Source organism: Periplaneta americana, chromosome 7, assembly GCF_040183065.1.
Source record: "Periplaneta americana isolate PAMFEO1 chromosome 7, P.americana_PAMFEO1_priV1, whole genome shotgun sequence".
NCBI classification, from domain to species: Eukaryota; Metazoa; Arthropoda; class Insecta; order Blattodea; family Blattidae; genus Periplaneta; species Periplaneta americana.
In genome coordinates, this window is record NC_091123.1 from 85,413,938 (window position 1) to 85,429,390 (window position 15,453).

At 33.9% G+C, this 15,453-nt stretch overlaps 1 protein-coding gene across 1 annotated transcript in view; it reads right to left on the reverse strand.

Moving 5' to 3' along the window:
- The window catches only part of SecS (Sec synthetase), a 71,641-nt gene that overhangs the window by 33,524 nt on the left and 22,664 nt on the right, over window positions 1-15,453 (reverse strand). Inside the window, exon 5 of the mRNA XM_069830976.1 lies at window positions 11,529-11,687. Coding sequence (XP_069687077.1) covers window positions 11,529-11,687 — 159 coding nt within the window. The remainder of the gene's footprint in view (window positions 1-11,528; window positions 11,688-15,453) is intronic.

A 15,453-nucleotide genomic window follows, 5' to 3' on the forward strand; every position in this document is an offset into this window, starting at 1 on the left:
ACCACTTTGGAATATGTATGATAAGAAATTTCTTGTGTTAAATATTATCGTACCTTGTTAACATGTTTCGACCTATTTTCGGTCATCTTCTGGTCTGTTGAGATGTTTTTCGCATTGAGGAGGGTTAGACCACTGTTGCGCTAACCCCTCAATTGGTCTTCAGCATAAACTTAGGTTGTCATTACTCATAAATAAATTTAATAATACTAATAATTCATATACAGACGTGGACAAATTATTAACAAAATGGACGATTTTTATGATAATTCTATTTACAAAATTTGACTTTCAATTTAGACCACATTTGACAATTTTAGATATTTCCATCATTACAGTGGACAGAAATATGCAAAAATGTCAACTGTAGTTTAAATTGAAGAGTCAAGTTTTGTAAAAATATACAATAAAAGTCTTCAATTTTGCTAATAATTTGTAAATTAGCAAAATTGTCAACTGCATTGAAGAGTCAAATTTTGTAAAAATATAAAACAAAAATCTTTAGTTCTGCTAAATGTCAACTGTAGTACAAATTGAAGAATCGAATTTTGTAAAAATATACAATAAAAACCTTCAGTTTTGCTAATAATTTGTAAATATGCTAAAATATCAAATGTAGTCCAAATTGAGGAGTTAAATTTTGAAAAATATACAATACAAATCTTCAATTTTGCTAATAATTTGGAAATACACAAAACTATCAACTGTAGTCTAAATTGAAGAATCATATTTTGTAAAAATATATAATAAAAATCTTAAATTTTGCTAATAATTTGTCCACGTCTGTAATATATTTTCCAAGCTTTTAGTTGTCAGTTCACATAATTCCTGAACATAAAACTTCTTTACTTTTGGTGCAAAAATACTTTTACAAGCATGCTGAAGTAGAAATATACAGTAGCATGCAAATTAATCAGAACACGACATATTTTTACATTTTCTGTCATTGTTGGCCTCACAGCTGCTCATACCACTTTAATTGACATCTGTAATACGTGTAATTTCATTGTTGAAGGTCTATCATTATTTTTTTATAATATGTGACATTTTGCCTGTCGTTTTGTACTTATAAGCATTTCAGTTGTGTTGAAGACTTAATACTGCAATCCTGTGTACATTCTGTCGTCTTCACAAATGGATACAACTCCACGAAAACGGTCTAAAATTATAACATTAGCAGAGCATTTTTCTATGACACAGAGGCAAATTGCTGCAGAATGTCACATCGGTTTGGCTACTGTTAATTCGATCATAAAACGATACAGGGAGACTGAATCCATCACACCCCAGAAAAAAGGAAACTGTGGCTGGAAAAGGAAGACTTCATCTGCAGATGATCGTTTAATTGTCAGGAAAAGTAAATTAAATCCTAGACTAACTGCTGTCGACTTAACCCGCGAGTTAATGGCTACCACTGGGGCGAATATTCACGTCACAACAGTGCGGCATAGGCTTTTGGAAGCTGGACAAAGGGCTCGTAAGCCTATTAAGAAGCAACTGCTAACCCCTGTTATGTGCAAAAAACGCTTAATGTGGGCAAAATTACATCAACACTGGACAGTAAATGACTGGAAGAATGTACTTTTTTCCAATGAGTCTCATTTCGAGGTCCACGGCCACCGTGTTTCTTATGTACGGAAAGGATCCGAAAAAGTAACAGCAGCTCATCTCCAACAAGCACCCAAATACCCCCCTAAAGTAATGTTTTGGGGTTGTTTTACACATGAAGGGCCTGGAGCATTAATACCTATCAAGGGAATGATGAATTCTGACAAATATATTCACTTATTGGAAACCAGAATCGTACCCCAGCTGCAAAAATCATTTCTGGATGGCAGAGGTGTGTTCCAACAAGACCTGGCACCATGCCATACGTCTCGAAAAACTACAGAATTCTTCAACAAGAAGGATATTCAGGTACTCCCCTGGCCAGGCAACTCACCCGACATCAACCCCATTGAGAACTTGTGGTCAATTTGCAAAAGAAGAATGCAAAAAATGGATTGTTCTACAAAGGAGAAGATGATTTCTGCCTCATTGGTGTATGGTTTCACGATGAAGAAATGAAGAATATTTGTGGGAAATTAGTGGAATCCATGCCAAATCGTCTCAGAGCTGTTATTAGGAACAAGGGAGGCCACATAGATTACTGAGGTATGTCTTAGATCCTTTTTTTATCCCGTTTGAGTGTTTTTGCATAAGTAATTACATTGTTCGGATTAATTTGCACGCTACTGTAATTGTGAGTTATCATTTTCTTGCCTCAAGGGACTGAATTCATGTGAAGAACAATGTCTCAACATATGTTAAGATTTAATACAGCATTTTCCATGTTTTGGAATTACTAAGCTTCACCACAAGAGTCATACCATTCAAGATAATATGGTCACCTACTCCAGTTGCTTGAGGTAGTCAAGTATAACTTATAAAATGAGTCTGTGAAACATTCTGGTCTTGATTGATACAATCCTGGTAGTGGAACCTGGTAGTAGTTTCGAAATATAGGATATATTACACCTTAACACACAGTTCAAAAACTCAAATTATTCTTCACAATTCTATCACTGGAAAATTCTAGAGTCTTCTATAATTTTTTATATGTATTAATTCCATGTAAAGTAGTAACATTCTCATAAAATGTATCTCAACTTCAAGCATCAAAATCCTTTAAATGGTAACAATAATATCAATAAATAAATTATACAAATTTCAAATAACCATTTATTGTCTTCTAGCAATCACTCTCTTTTTCCATCTTTCATATTTCTACAGATTATGTCCATGTTAACGTGGCATGAAAATCATTTTACAACATACTTTTTAGTGTCATGAATGTGCCTGTTCTTTTTATTTATATTTTTAAGTTTCATGACTTAACCATTGGCATCAAATGATAAGAAAAATTTTCGTACATTCATGATGCAATTCGGCAGAAATTAAATTAAAATTAAAATACTCTTCAATCTTTCTGAAGTTCAGAATTGGCATACAGAATCAGAATTTGAATCAGTGACAATGAAGGCAAAATATTAAACTTCATTTCTGCACCACGATTTTTTTAAATCTGTGCAGGTTTGTCCACAAAATTAACTGAATAAATAAGAAAATGTGACTGATTTTATTAATCATAATAATTTGAGGTAAATTGACTGAAATCAAACAAAAATAATGGGGGGGGGGGAGGAAAGAAGGCTAAATTTCGATTGCTATCAGGTTACAACTGTCTTTCTTGCCTACTACTATCTCCATACAATTAGCATCTCCAAAATAGATAACATTTTTTTTTGCATTTTCTTAAGTTGAACTATAATGTCCAATAAACTAGAGATATTTCCAGCTTATACCCATAAGCCAAAGGAAACATGACGAAACAATCAAGCCTCGTAAATAAATAAATACAGAAATGGATGAATGAGTAAAACAAATGAATAAACAAATGAGTGAACAAATATATGGACAAATAAATACATTTCTGAATGAATGAATGAATGAATGATTGAATAAATTAATGAATAAATACAATGGAATCTCGTTAGCACGTTCCTCAATTCCACGTTTTCCTGTTTAGTATGTCTATTTTTGGAAGTCCCAGTCCCAATTCCATTATAAGTATAAAGGCACAGTACATCAGTTATTCATAGATTTAAAAAAGGCACATGACTTCGTTAAGAAGTTTTATACGATATTCTTATTGAATTTGGTATTCCCAAGAAACTAGTTTGATTAATTAAAATGTGTCTCAGTGGAACATACAGCAGAGTCTGTATAGGCCAGTTTCTGTCTGATGCTTTTCCGATTCACTGGAGGTTAATATTTTTTAACTTTGTCCTAAAATATGCTATTAGGAAAGTCCAGGATAACAGAGAGTCTTTCTAATTGAACGGGTTACATAAGCTGCTTGTTTATGCAGATGACATGAATATGTTAGGAGAAAATCCACGAATGATTAGGGAAAACAAGGGAATTTTACTTGAAGCAAATAAAGAGATACGTTTGGAAGTAAATCAGGAAAAGACAAAGCACATGATTAAGTCTCGTGACCAGAACAAAGTACGAAATGGAAACATAAAAACTGGAAATTTATCCTTCCAAAAGACATAAAAATTCAAATACCTAGGAGTAACAGTAACAACTATAAACGACACTTGAGAGAAAATTAAATGCAGAATAAATATGGGAAATGCCTGCTATCATTCGGTTGAAAAGCTTTTATCATCCAGTCTGCTCTCAAAAAACCTGAAAGTTAGAATTTATAAAACAGTTATATTACCAGTTGTTCTGTATGGTTGTGAAACTTGGACTCTCACTTTCAGAGAGGAACAGAGATTAAGGGTGTTTGAGAATAAGGTGCTTAGGAAAATGTTTGGGGCTAAGAGAGATGAAGTTACAGGAGAATGGAGAAAGTTACAAAACACAGAACTGCACGCATTGTATTCTTCACCTGACATAATTAGGAACATTATATCCAGATGTTTGAGATGTGCAGGGCATGTAGCATGTATGGGAGAATCCAGAAAAGCATACAGTGTGTTAGTTGGGAGACCAGAGGAAAAAAGACCTTTGGGGGGGCTGAGACGTAGATGGAAAGATAATATTAAAATGAATTTGAGGGAAGTGGGGTACAATGGTAGGGACTGGATTAATCTTACTCAGGAGAGGGACTGATGGCGGGCTTATGTGAGGGAGACAATGAACCTCCGGGTTCTCTAAAAGTAATTTGTAAGTAAGTATTGTTAGATGTGCAATAGAAGTATGATCTAGGGCTTTGTTCCACAAACATGTATACTTCCTAAATTCTTCAATTAACTGCTCATATTCACAATATGTATCCATTTATTCAAGTAAAAATACGTAGAAAACGCAAGTTGTGAAGATGACTGTTGCAACCTGAATGCGAGTTGTGCACTTGGCATGAAAGAAACCTGTCCAATGGTCTACTGCGCATGCATGTACACAGCGATGTTTTGAAAATATAGGTGAGAATTAAACACTCCGTGACACAGCTAGAATAAGAAACATCACATACGCAGTTGTGTGTGGCCAGTCCAATTGTGAATAAAGAGAGCTATACTTTGTGAACATAGCGAAAATCGCGCTCTATGTGGCGTCAGCATTAAGCCTGAGTAGCCTGTAACAGTCTCTGTCTATCTCTTCTTTGGTCTTCCAAAATTCCTTAGTTCAGTGCAAGATTAATTTGGTCTGTCTTTTCTGATCCATTCTGTCAACATGATCTTTCCATTTACTCCTCTAATTTTGTATGTACTGCAGTACAGATTACATTTTCAGCTCTTTCAAGATGCTTTTATTTCTTTGATGGTTTAATAGTGTGCATCCTATGGTTGGTTACAAATTTTATCTCTGCAGCTGTCAACCAACTTTCATCAACTTTCTTATATCTATGCCTTACTATCATATGTCAGGACTGATAGTGGGAGAGCTTTATACATTTGTAGTTGAGCATGTCTCCATATTTCGAAAAGTCTAAAAATTTGGTTAATTATGCCTGCAACTGTAATACATTTTTGTATTTTTACGGCCATCTCTTTGTCCTCATCAAGCTGAAATCTAAGTAATTAATTTCCAATTATAATATTGTTAATGCATATTTTATTTCTAATTTGTTCTTTCCCTTTGAATGTCATAATAATTTTGAGTTTGGTAGGAGATAGTTCCATGTGAGATTGTGAAGCTATCTTATGCAAATTGTAGACTGCCTTTGCAGATCATCTTCGGTAGTAGCTATAACCACTTGGTCATGACTAGGCCCTGGATTTTTATGTCATGTTAAAGTGCGAAATATGTACATAAAAATGTAGTAAATATTGGAGAAATATATAATTAAATATGTAACATTCATAAATTATGTAATTTAAAATCATTATTTATTAATGCATTAAATTTACAAAAATGTCGTCACAATTTAACTGGTCAGTTGAAGTGGGAGGATGCAACCTGGAAAGTCGATTTATTATTTCCACCCCATTGTATGGCTTGCAAATACAACTTGTCTCTGCCACAATCTGTGTTTTTTCTTGTGCCTTAAGATTTCCTAGAAAAATATGTCGCACACATAATGGTATTTTGAACTCTTACTTGACACCTGACCCAAACCCCTCGCTAATAGCCTACTTTCAATTTGTAAGAAAGTTAAATGACCAGTGCACCTGACCATCCCAGATTCTGAGAAAGCATTCATGTAAATGTATAGAGTTGAGGCACTCCGAACTACTGTGTTTTACAGACAAAGGATTGGAATCACCAGTTTTATGTTTATTTTTATTTTGAAAAGAACTTTTCTTTTAAGCCAGTTTTAGAAATTAAAGGATTTTCTATAGTTGTGAACAGAACATAACGACATCAGTTCCCTCTTTACCAGCATTGTGTCCTATAGTGAGAACAAAAGGTGGCCCTCCAGGCCATGATATGGGACAGGGACGTTAAGATTTATCTCCATGTATATATAAAAGAAAATTCAATATTATACTCTGAAAAATACAACGAATTTCATTGCCGTCCTTACATAAGCCCGCCATCGGTCCCTATCCTGTGCAAGATTAATCCAGTCTCTATCATCATATCTCACCTTCCTCAAATCCATTTTAATATTATCCTCCTATCTACGTCTCGGCCTCCCCAAAGGTCTTTTTCCCAACTAACATTCTATATGCATTTCTAGATTCGCCCATATGTGCTACATCCCTGCCCATCTCAAACATCTAGATTTAATATTCATAATTATGTCAGGTGAAGAATACAATGCATGCAGTTCTGCGTTGTGTAACTTTCTCCATTCTCCTGTAACTTCATCCCTTTTAGCCCCAAATATTTTCCTAAGAACCTTATTCTCAAACACCCTTAATCCCTGTTTGTCTCTCAAAGTGAGAGTCGAAGTTTCACAACCATACAGAACAACCGGTAATATAACTGTTTTATAAATTCTAACGTTAAGATTTTTTGACAGCAGACTAGATGACAAAAGTTTCTCAACCGAATAATAACACGCATTTCCCATATTTATTCTGTTTAATTTTATCCTGAGTGTCATTTATATTTGTTACTGTTGCTCCAAGATATTTGAATTTTTCCACCTCTTCGAAAGATAAATCTCCAATTTTTATATTTCCATTTCGTACAATATTCTGGTCACGAGACATAATCATATACTTCGTCTTTTTGGGGTTTACTTCCAAACCTATCGCTTTACTTGCTTCAAGTAAAATTTTCGTGTTTTTCCTAATCATTTGAGGATTTAGAAGTAAAGAAATGCAATATGTAATTACATAAGAATCTGGGCCCTAGTCATTACTAATATCAGAGGATCTAAACATACACCGTTCTGAATATAAATCCCTGCATGATGACGTTGTCTCCACTATTTCAAGAGATTATTCACATTGTAAATAAGAGGGTAGAATGACTACAGCCTTGCCTGTTCATTGTGGCCCAGTGAGAAATTTGAGAATTACATATAGTGTTTGGAGTTCAGAAATACCATTGCATGGTGGAAACACAGTAAAGGTGTGGGACTGCGCATGCTGTTGCGATAGCGGCCGAGGCGTGTGACGTCATCTTTACTGCAGACAGCGATCGCAGCTCATTGCGTTGAGTACATTTTCTTTAATAAACCTAACTAGACATTAATTACAATACATAATTTGAACTGATTGTTGCCAATTTTATTCATATCCTTTTCATTGTGCGCTTAAATTCATGTACTCTTTAAAAGAGTTATGAATAAAATTTAAAAAACATATAAAAAATTAACAGTAATAGCTTAAAAGTCGCTCCCTCAAATCTGCCGTCCTAGGCAGCTGCTTAGTCTGCCGAGGCCTAAATACGCCCCTGATTGCATGTAGGCTACTGTACCTATTAACTTTCTTTCACTTCAGCGCAACAGGAGCATCCAGCACTAATGTAACAATGGAAAATCGCGGAGCCACTGAGTCTACTGTCACAGAGAAATGCCAAATACTAATACAAAGAATTCAAGAATTAGAAGAGAAGAATTACTCCCTAGAAACGAGGATTAAGGAATTGACAGCTGCCAACAGGAAACATGAAGAAGACAAAAGAAAATTACATGAGGATGTAATTTCATTGAAAAACATTAGACAAACAGAAGTTAAATCTAAAGTGGCTGAAATTTTGAAACCATTTTTCACTATTGGGCAAATTGATGCTCTTTTGAATAAAAAGCGTAGGGTGATATGGTCTGTAGAAGATTACGGTACTGCAATAACACTTCGAAACCTAAGTCCAAAAACATACCGATACTTAAGAACAAAATTAAATTACCCGTTACCTGATTTGTCAACTCTGAGAAAATGGGCAGTAAAACAATTATCGCTTGAGGAAGGGGTACTTCATGATGTCTTAAAATTAATGAAGGCGAGAGCTACAAATATGTCGGAGTTAGATCGTGTAACAGTATTAGCATTTGATGAAATGTATTTAAATGAGGAGGTTTCTTTTGACAGTAAGGAAGAACAAATAATTGGACCTCATAAGGCAGTGCAGGTTGTTTTTGCACGTGGTTTGTTTGCAAGGTGGAAGCAGTCCGTATACTATAAATATGATCAGACAATGACAAAAGAAATCCTAACAGACATAATTTGCCAGTTAGAAGCAGTGGTTTTCAAGTTGTGGCCACAGTTAGCGATTTAGGTGGAAGTAACAGAAAATTGTGGCGTGATTTGAAAATTTCTACCAAACTAAATTGCAGTTTTCCTAATCCAAATGATTCAACTCGAGAAATATTTGTTTTTTTCAGACGCTCCACATTTATTGAAATTACACAGGAATCACTTTCTAGATCTGGTTTCAACTTGAACGGATTGAACATTTCATCAGAACCAATTCATGAACTTTTACGTGCATCCTCATCTGATACAAAATTAGCTTACACGTTAACTCTGTTACACTTAAGTGTCCGTGGTACCCAAAGACAAAAAGTTAGTTTGGCAGCACAATTATTTTCCAACAGAGTTGCAAAGGGTTTGAAATGGTGTGGTGAAAACGAGCTGTTGAGATCAAATGAATGGAAAGAAACTTCAAAGGCAATAAAATTAACAAATTGGTTTGATTTATTTAATACCGTTTCTAAATTCGGTACCCACCGTGGGCTGCATAGTTACGGAATAAACCTTCAAGATCAGAATATTATACTCTCAGAAATGAATGACTTCATGACCACAGTTAAAGTAGGAGAAGCAAACAGGAAATTACCTTATCAGGAGGGGATTCTAATAAATAATAAATCATTAACATTGTTGTATGAAGCAATGAGGTACAAGTACAAAATTGAATACATCATCACAAGAAAACTTAACCAAGATCTGGTAGAAAACTTTTTTTCGGAAATTAGAAGCATGGGTAGAGCAAACGATCATCCCTCTGCTTTAGATTTTAAACATAGACTGAAGTGGTACATACTAGGTCGAAATCCATTATCTCAGTTTTGTGAGAACAAAAACACCTCCGATTTGCTTTCGGAAGAAGAGGCATTAATAGTGGGTCCTAGTACAAGCCAATCAGAAGTCAATGATAATCTGCAGAAAGAACTATGTGCAACGGCAGAATTTCTTAAAGGCATTCTGAAACCGGTTAAATTTACCAACGATCGAGATCCTGAAGAAAATATAGGCCTCCCAGAAAAAAATATATGAAATCTCTGCAAGACAGCGGATATCCCAGGAAGGATTCAAATATATTGCAGGATATGCTGCATCAAAACATATGGAGCAATACCCGAATCTTGGAATTCCCACAAAATTGTCAACTTCTGCTAATCAAAAAGACTGGATTACTACAGTGTCCCGTGGAAACTTAATTCTCCCTTCTAAGGATCTACAATTGGTTGCCATGCTTGTTGAAGTATATTCTCAGATGTGCACGGAGATTCTGTTTCTTGTGAGAAATTTATAATAAAAAAGACTGTAAATTTGGTTAATTCTGCCATGAAAAACGAAGCAGAAATCAGTTCTCCTCTTCCGCCAGAAGTAATTACGACATTGGTTAGAACAAGAACATTTATTAGAATTAAAGAAATTAATAAAATAATAAAAATGTCTGGAATTTCAAAGAGAAATATTATAAATAAAATGAAAAAGATTGCATAAGAATAAGTATTTACTTAACAGAGTGGGATATATAATGATGAAATTATATTATGTCGTGTTTGGAATAATAAGGTAAATAATGTAGTAGACTATATTATGTCTCCAATAGCCTGAATATATAAAAATATTTGTTTACTATAATGACAAATTATTCCAAGAAATTCATATACATATGTTAATGAAGATTCAAAAGTATTTGAATTCATGTACAAAATAATGTATGTTATAAATAACTGTATAGATCTAAGTATGTATATATTTATTACATATTGTATTGTAATTATTATAAAACCACGTGTATATTACAGAAGGCAATATTATTAATGACACACTGCCATATCACATTGTTTCTCGAAACTTGGTTTAATATGTAATAGATCATAATTTTATTACGTTATCATTTCAAGGTAGTTCCTATTGTACTTGAATGCATGTGTAATATAATTTGTGTGATATATGGGCCTAATTTTGTGCATATTTGTAGCATAATGTATTATAATTATTATAAAAGTACGTGTATATTACAGAAGGCAATTATTAATGTTGCACTACCATATTGTATTATTTCTTGACTCTTGAATTTAATTTATTGTTCACTATTTTATAATGTTATCACTTCAAGATAGACCCTATTATAGCCTATATTGTCAATATTTACTGAATACACAAACCATGAGTTTTATTTATTCATTTAAATCTATGGACGCAGATCTAACCATCAACAATCTGTTATGTTGACTGTGTCATTCGAGTGCGGCCTGCAGTAAAGGTGACGTCATGCGCAGACTGAACGAAAACACGCACAGCTTGTCCCACACCTCTACTATGTTTCCACCATGTACCATTGGGTATATAGAAGTCTTCTTAGCAGACATCCCCCTCTTTGTAATATAACTGAAGAAAGTTATTTACATATTTTCTAATGTATATAAAATAACAGAAGTAAATCTAAATACTGTAACTAAGCGTTGCTTCAAAGTTAAAGGTTTTATATTGCTTATAAATATACTTACATATTAGTTTATTTGTATTTCCAATAACCAAATAAATGGAATAGATTTACGTCTGTTATTTTAAATATGTTAGAAAATATGTAAATAACTTATTTTACTTACATTATAAAGAGGAGGGATCTTCGCTGGGGAGACGCCTACATACCTAATGGTATTTTGTAAACTGCGAACACTCTATACTTCTTATTGCTATTTCGTTCTGATCATATTCATTATTAAAATTTCAATCAGCATCAGGTCCACAGAATTATGAGTCACTGGACCACCATGGCGACTAGTTTTGAAAAGTAAATATTATTGTATAAATTTGTACAGAATTTCGTAATTATATTACTTGGTACAGAGAATGAAACATGAAAACTAGAGAAACTGCTGAATTGACTTTCACTAATATACACACCTGCAGTGATTATGCTTTTAAAACAAGCCTTTTGGTCAATTCTGGACCATAACACAAACTTTGCTTCTGGCCGCTCTTGTTTCAATGTTAACATACAAAGTACCAAGCTCATTCCCGTTGCCATAGGTACAACAAAGCATCCAGCAGATGTTTTCACACCTGCAAGAAAATTATATTAAAATATTTAGAATAACATTTCTTGCTGAATGAATGAAAGGAAATGACAAAAATTTCGCATGCACACACATTGCATACACGTATACACACAAAAGTACCACATACATACAAAATTACCATAGTTACACAAAGAAACCTTTCGTCATCGTTATTTTAATTTATTCGCCTGGTTTTATAATGTAATGTGGGGTCCTGTGATAGATTTTTATGAAATTTGAAACTTCATTTCACTTACGTGTCATAAACATTTTATATTTTAATCTCGAATCAAAAGAACAGATACCATGTTACTTGCTGCAGACTTCATGTTATGCATCACCTCTTCACAGCTGTTCATTATAAATTAATTAGTCTTAAATGGCGGATTCGTAAATTTATGATGTTATACAGCCCACGAACTCCTTGATTCCTCATTATCTCCATCGTCATCACCATGTTCTGTCTAGGAAGTAAATTGTACCCATAAAATTAATCTTTTCAACTAGATACAAATAGGAACTGAATGAAGTACTCACTATATAATCCCAAAATTATTTTGATAACTTTTGAAAGGAAAGGAAATAAAGCAGTTGGTGTATTTTATTGCCACAGCCAAATTACACATAAAAGACTAAATAAATAAAAGCAGCTATAACCAAAGATTTTCGCATATGTAGTAAAAACAAGCTTTGGGAAACCCTCTACATCAACCCAAACATCATTCCAGATGAACCAAGGAGAGATGCAGTAGCAGTCTTTCGAATGGAGACTGGGTAAGACTGTTTGGTTGCACGCTTGCATAGACTATCCTCATTGGATTTCCCTCACTACATCTTATATAACGAATTATCCACAATATAAGAACCATCTCCTCCAGTACAAGGAGTTGATAAAGAGCATTATATTGGGAAACCCGATAATGGATGACATTAAGTCAAGTGTCTGACCATTAGGCTAATAGTACTACATTTTATTGCAGTAAGGAGATAATAAACAAGTATAAGCAATGTCAAGTGAAATAACAGAGTAAAATAATATCGAAAGAAGACAGCAACTTAATTGTTACTTGAGTGCATGTAATTCCTGCTTGTTTAGGGTTTCAATATATTTACAACTTTATCATAGCTTTTCAAATATTCTCCTCAAAATTCTTAGATGGAACTATAATACAGTAAAACCTTATTACGCTATCCCATGTAATACGCTTTTCTTGTCCGGTCCCTGCACATTTCATATACAACACCTTTATAAAATACCCCGTTTGTTGTGCTCAAGTCCCGCATAATACGCTGATTTTGTGGAATATTTTCGATATAATTTTCAGCCATGTACTGTAACAGCAATGAAACATCTTGGTCATTGAACTCACTGGTGCCATTAACGTGAAAAGTATTGATATTCGACCCTTTACCTGCGCATTTAAACCTTCATACTTCATACCTTAGGCTTGTATTCACAGTCTACACTTTATATCACCACTTTGCAAAATGACTCTTTTGAAGAAAGTGGCTCTTTCATATTAGTGGTATTCATAGACGATTGAAGAAGTGCACTTTACAAAGTGTCACTTTACGCCAGCAAAGTGTAGAGTTAAAATTTGGTTGGTAACAGAAGTCCCACAATGCCTTTCAAAACAAGTGAACAAACAATAACAAATTAATGTGTAACCCACAGATTATAATGCCTGTGATTTGAGTTGGGAGCCTAATAGATCCCACGAGGAAGAAAATATATATTTAATAGTTGTTTTATTTCAGTTTCTAGTTTTTGTTGCCGGTAATTTAGATTAGGTGAAACGAGCGTTGAGCGGATTCCGCCGATTTTGGAATAGACACCGTCGTACTTGAACTGCCAACATAGAAAACAAAAAATCACACTCAATCGCTTTCACCTTCATCTTGACGGGATAATAAAAGCCTAAACTAACCTAACCTAACCTAAGTGCGTCGGTGTCTATTCCAAAATCGGCAGAATCCGCTCAACGCTCGTTTAACCTTAGATTATTTCAGTCAGTTCAGATATATAATATTTTATTAAATAGGTAGTGATATTGCTGGTGAAATTAGGTTAGGTTCTGTACAGTACATAGCTCATCCATTGATTTATATAGTTAGATTAGGTTTTGTACATATCTTTTTCATTGATTTATATTGTTAAGTTAGGTTTTGTATTATCCGTTCCACTGATTTATATAATTAGGTCAGATTTTGTACATATCTTCTATTGGTTTATATAGTTAGGTTAAGCTGGACTGAGTAGGTTAAGTTTCAAGATAGTCATTTATATCGTTAGGTTAGGTTTTATAGGTATCTGCTTCATTGATATATCGTTTTATTTCCTTTATTTTCATTTTTGTATTTTTCGTGAATAGTGAGTAGAAGTCATAAGAATGAAATAAACACATTATTACTGCTATTATTATTATTATTATTATTATTATTATTATTATTATTATTATTATAATTTCTCTTGCTCTCTCTCTCTCTCTCTCTCTCTCTCTCTCTTTCTCTTGTCCATTATTGCCTGCTCTTCAGGAATATTTTGAATGCCGAGTTTTTCTAGAATGCAAAACAAAATAGGCCTAATGGTATGAGATCTCTTTTCATGGTGAGGTTATGACTACACTTGAACTAGAGACAATATCTCAGCAGAAGCAGCCATATCAGATGTATTGCTTACCGGCATGAAAATTATATTATCAAAAGAGTAATGATTATAATCAAGATAAATCTTATCTCAAAATATAGGTAGTCAACAAAAATCAAAGTCATTTTAAACCCAATGTAATTATGGAATCTGCTTAAAAAGCAGACGCGTGAGATCTGTCAATGCTAATTTTCAAGATAGTTACGCCTACATTAGATTGAAGTTAGTTTAATATTATTTAAGTTAAAAAATTCGTTTCAGTAATAAAAAGTAGGTTATATAGGCATATCTACCTACGTATCACTCTGGAGTGATAGATGGATATCGAATTGAGGTTATAAATATATGAATGTTACGACAGAAATACCTGAACTATAATATTATAGATATTAATGTATGGTACATATCTGTAGCATAGAATTTTAATGCAGTCAATAACTGTATTAGTGGAGGCACTGGCAAACCTCTATTATTCGTTTTTGTCAATCGGTCATCGAAAAGATGCGCAGTCTCAACAGTTTCTTTATTGAATTGGAACCGTTTTCTTTAATTCTGTATCATTATAAAATTCCACAGGATTGTCTTTAGGCCTATCTCTAATGTAGCGCTTTTGTACATTGTCCCATAATTGTGCCACCTCTTCCGCATGTTCTAATAAATAAATCGACAACTTCCAAGACGTCCACCATTTTTGTACAAAGTGACACTTTCGGCTCAAAGTGTGGTCGGAAGTACACTTTCATCCAAAGTGTTCCTTTGCACCAAAGTGTCGACTGTGCAACAGAAAAGTGAAACTTTGCGTCTTCCAAAGGACACTTTAATCGAAAGTGTCGACTATGAATACCAGCCTTAGTATACCCCACCCTCTTGTTACACTCTCTTATTCGACTCCTTATTTGCGCAGTTAAAGCCTACATACAGTTACAATACCTCACCCTCTTGCTAACCCTCTCTCTCAAACAGCATTCCTCACTCGGCCGTAATAAAATTCTGGAAATTTTTGCTGGCCAGTTTGTTGTCCTTTAGTTTATTGAAGTGTCTGTGAATGTGATTATAATGAGTGTTAAACAAAAAGAGCTTTCTGTGTCGAAAAAAATTGGAAATCTTACGAAAGTACGATGAG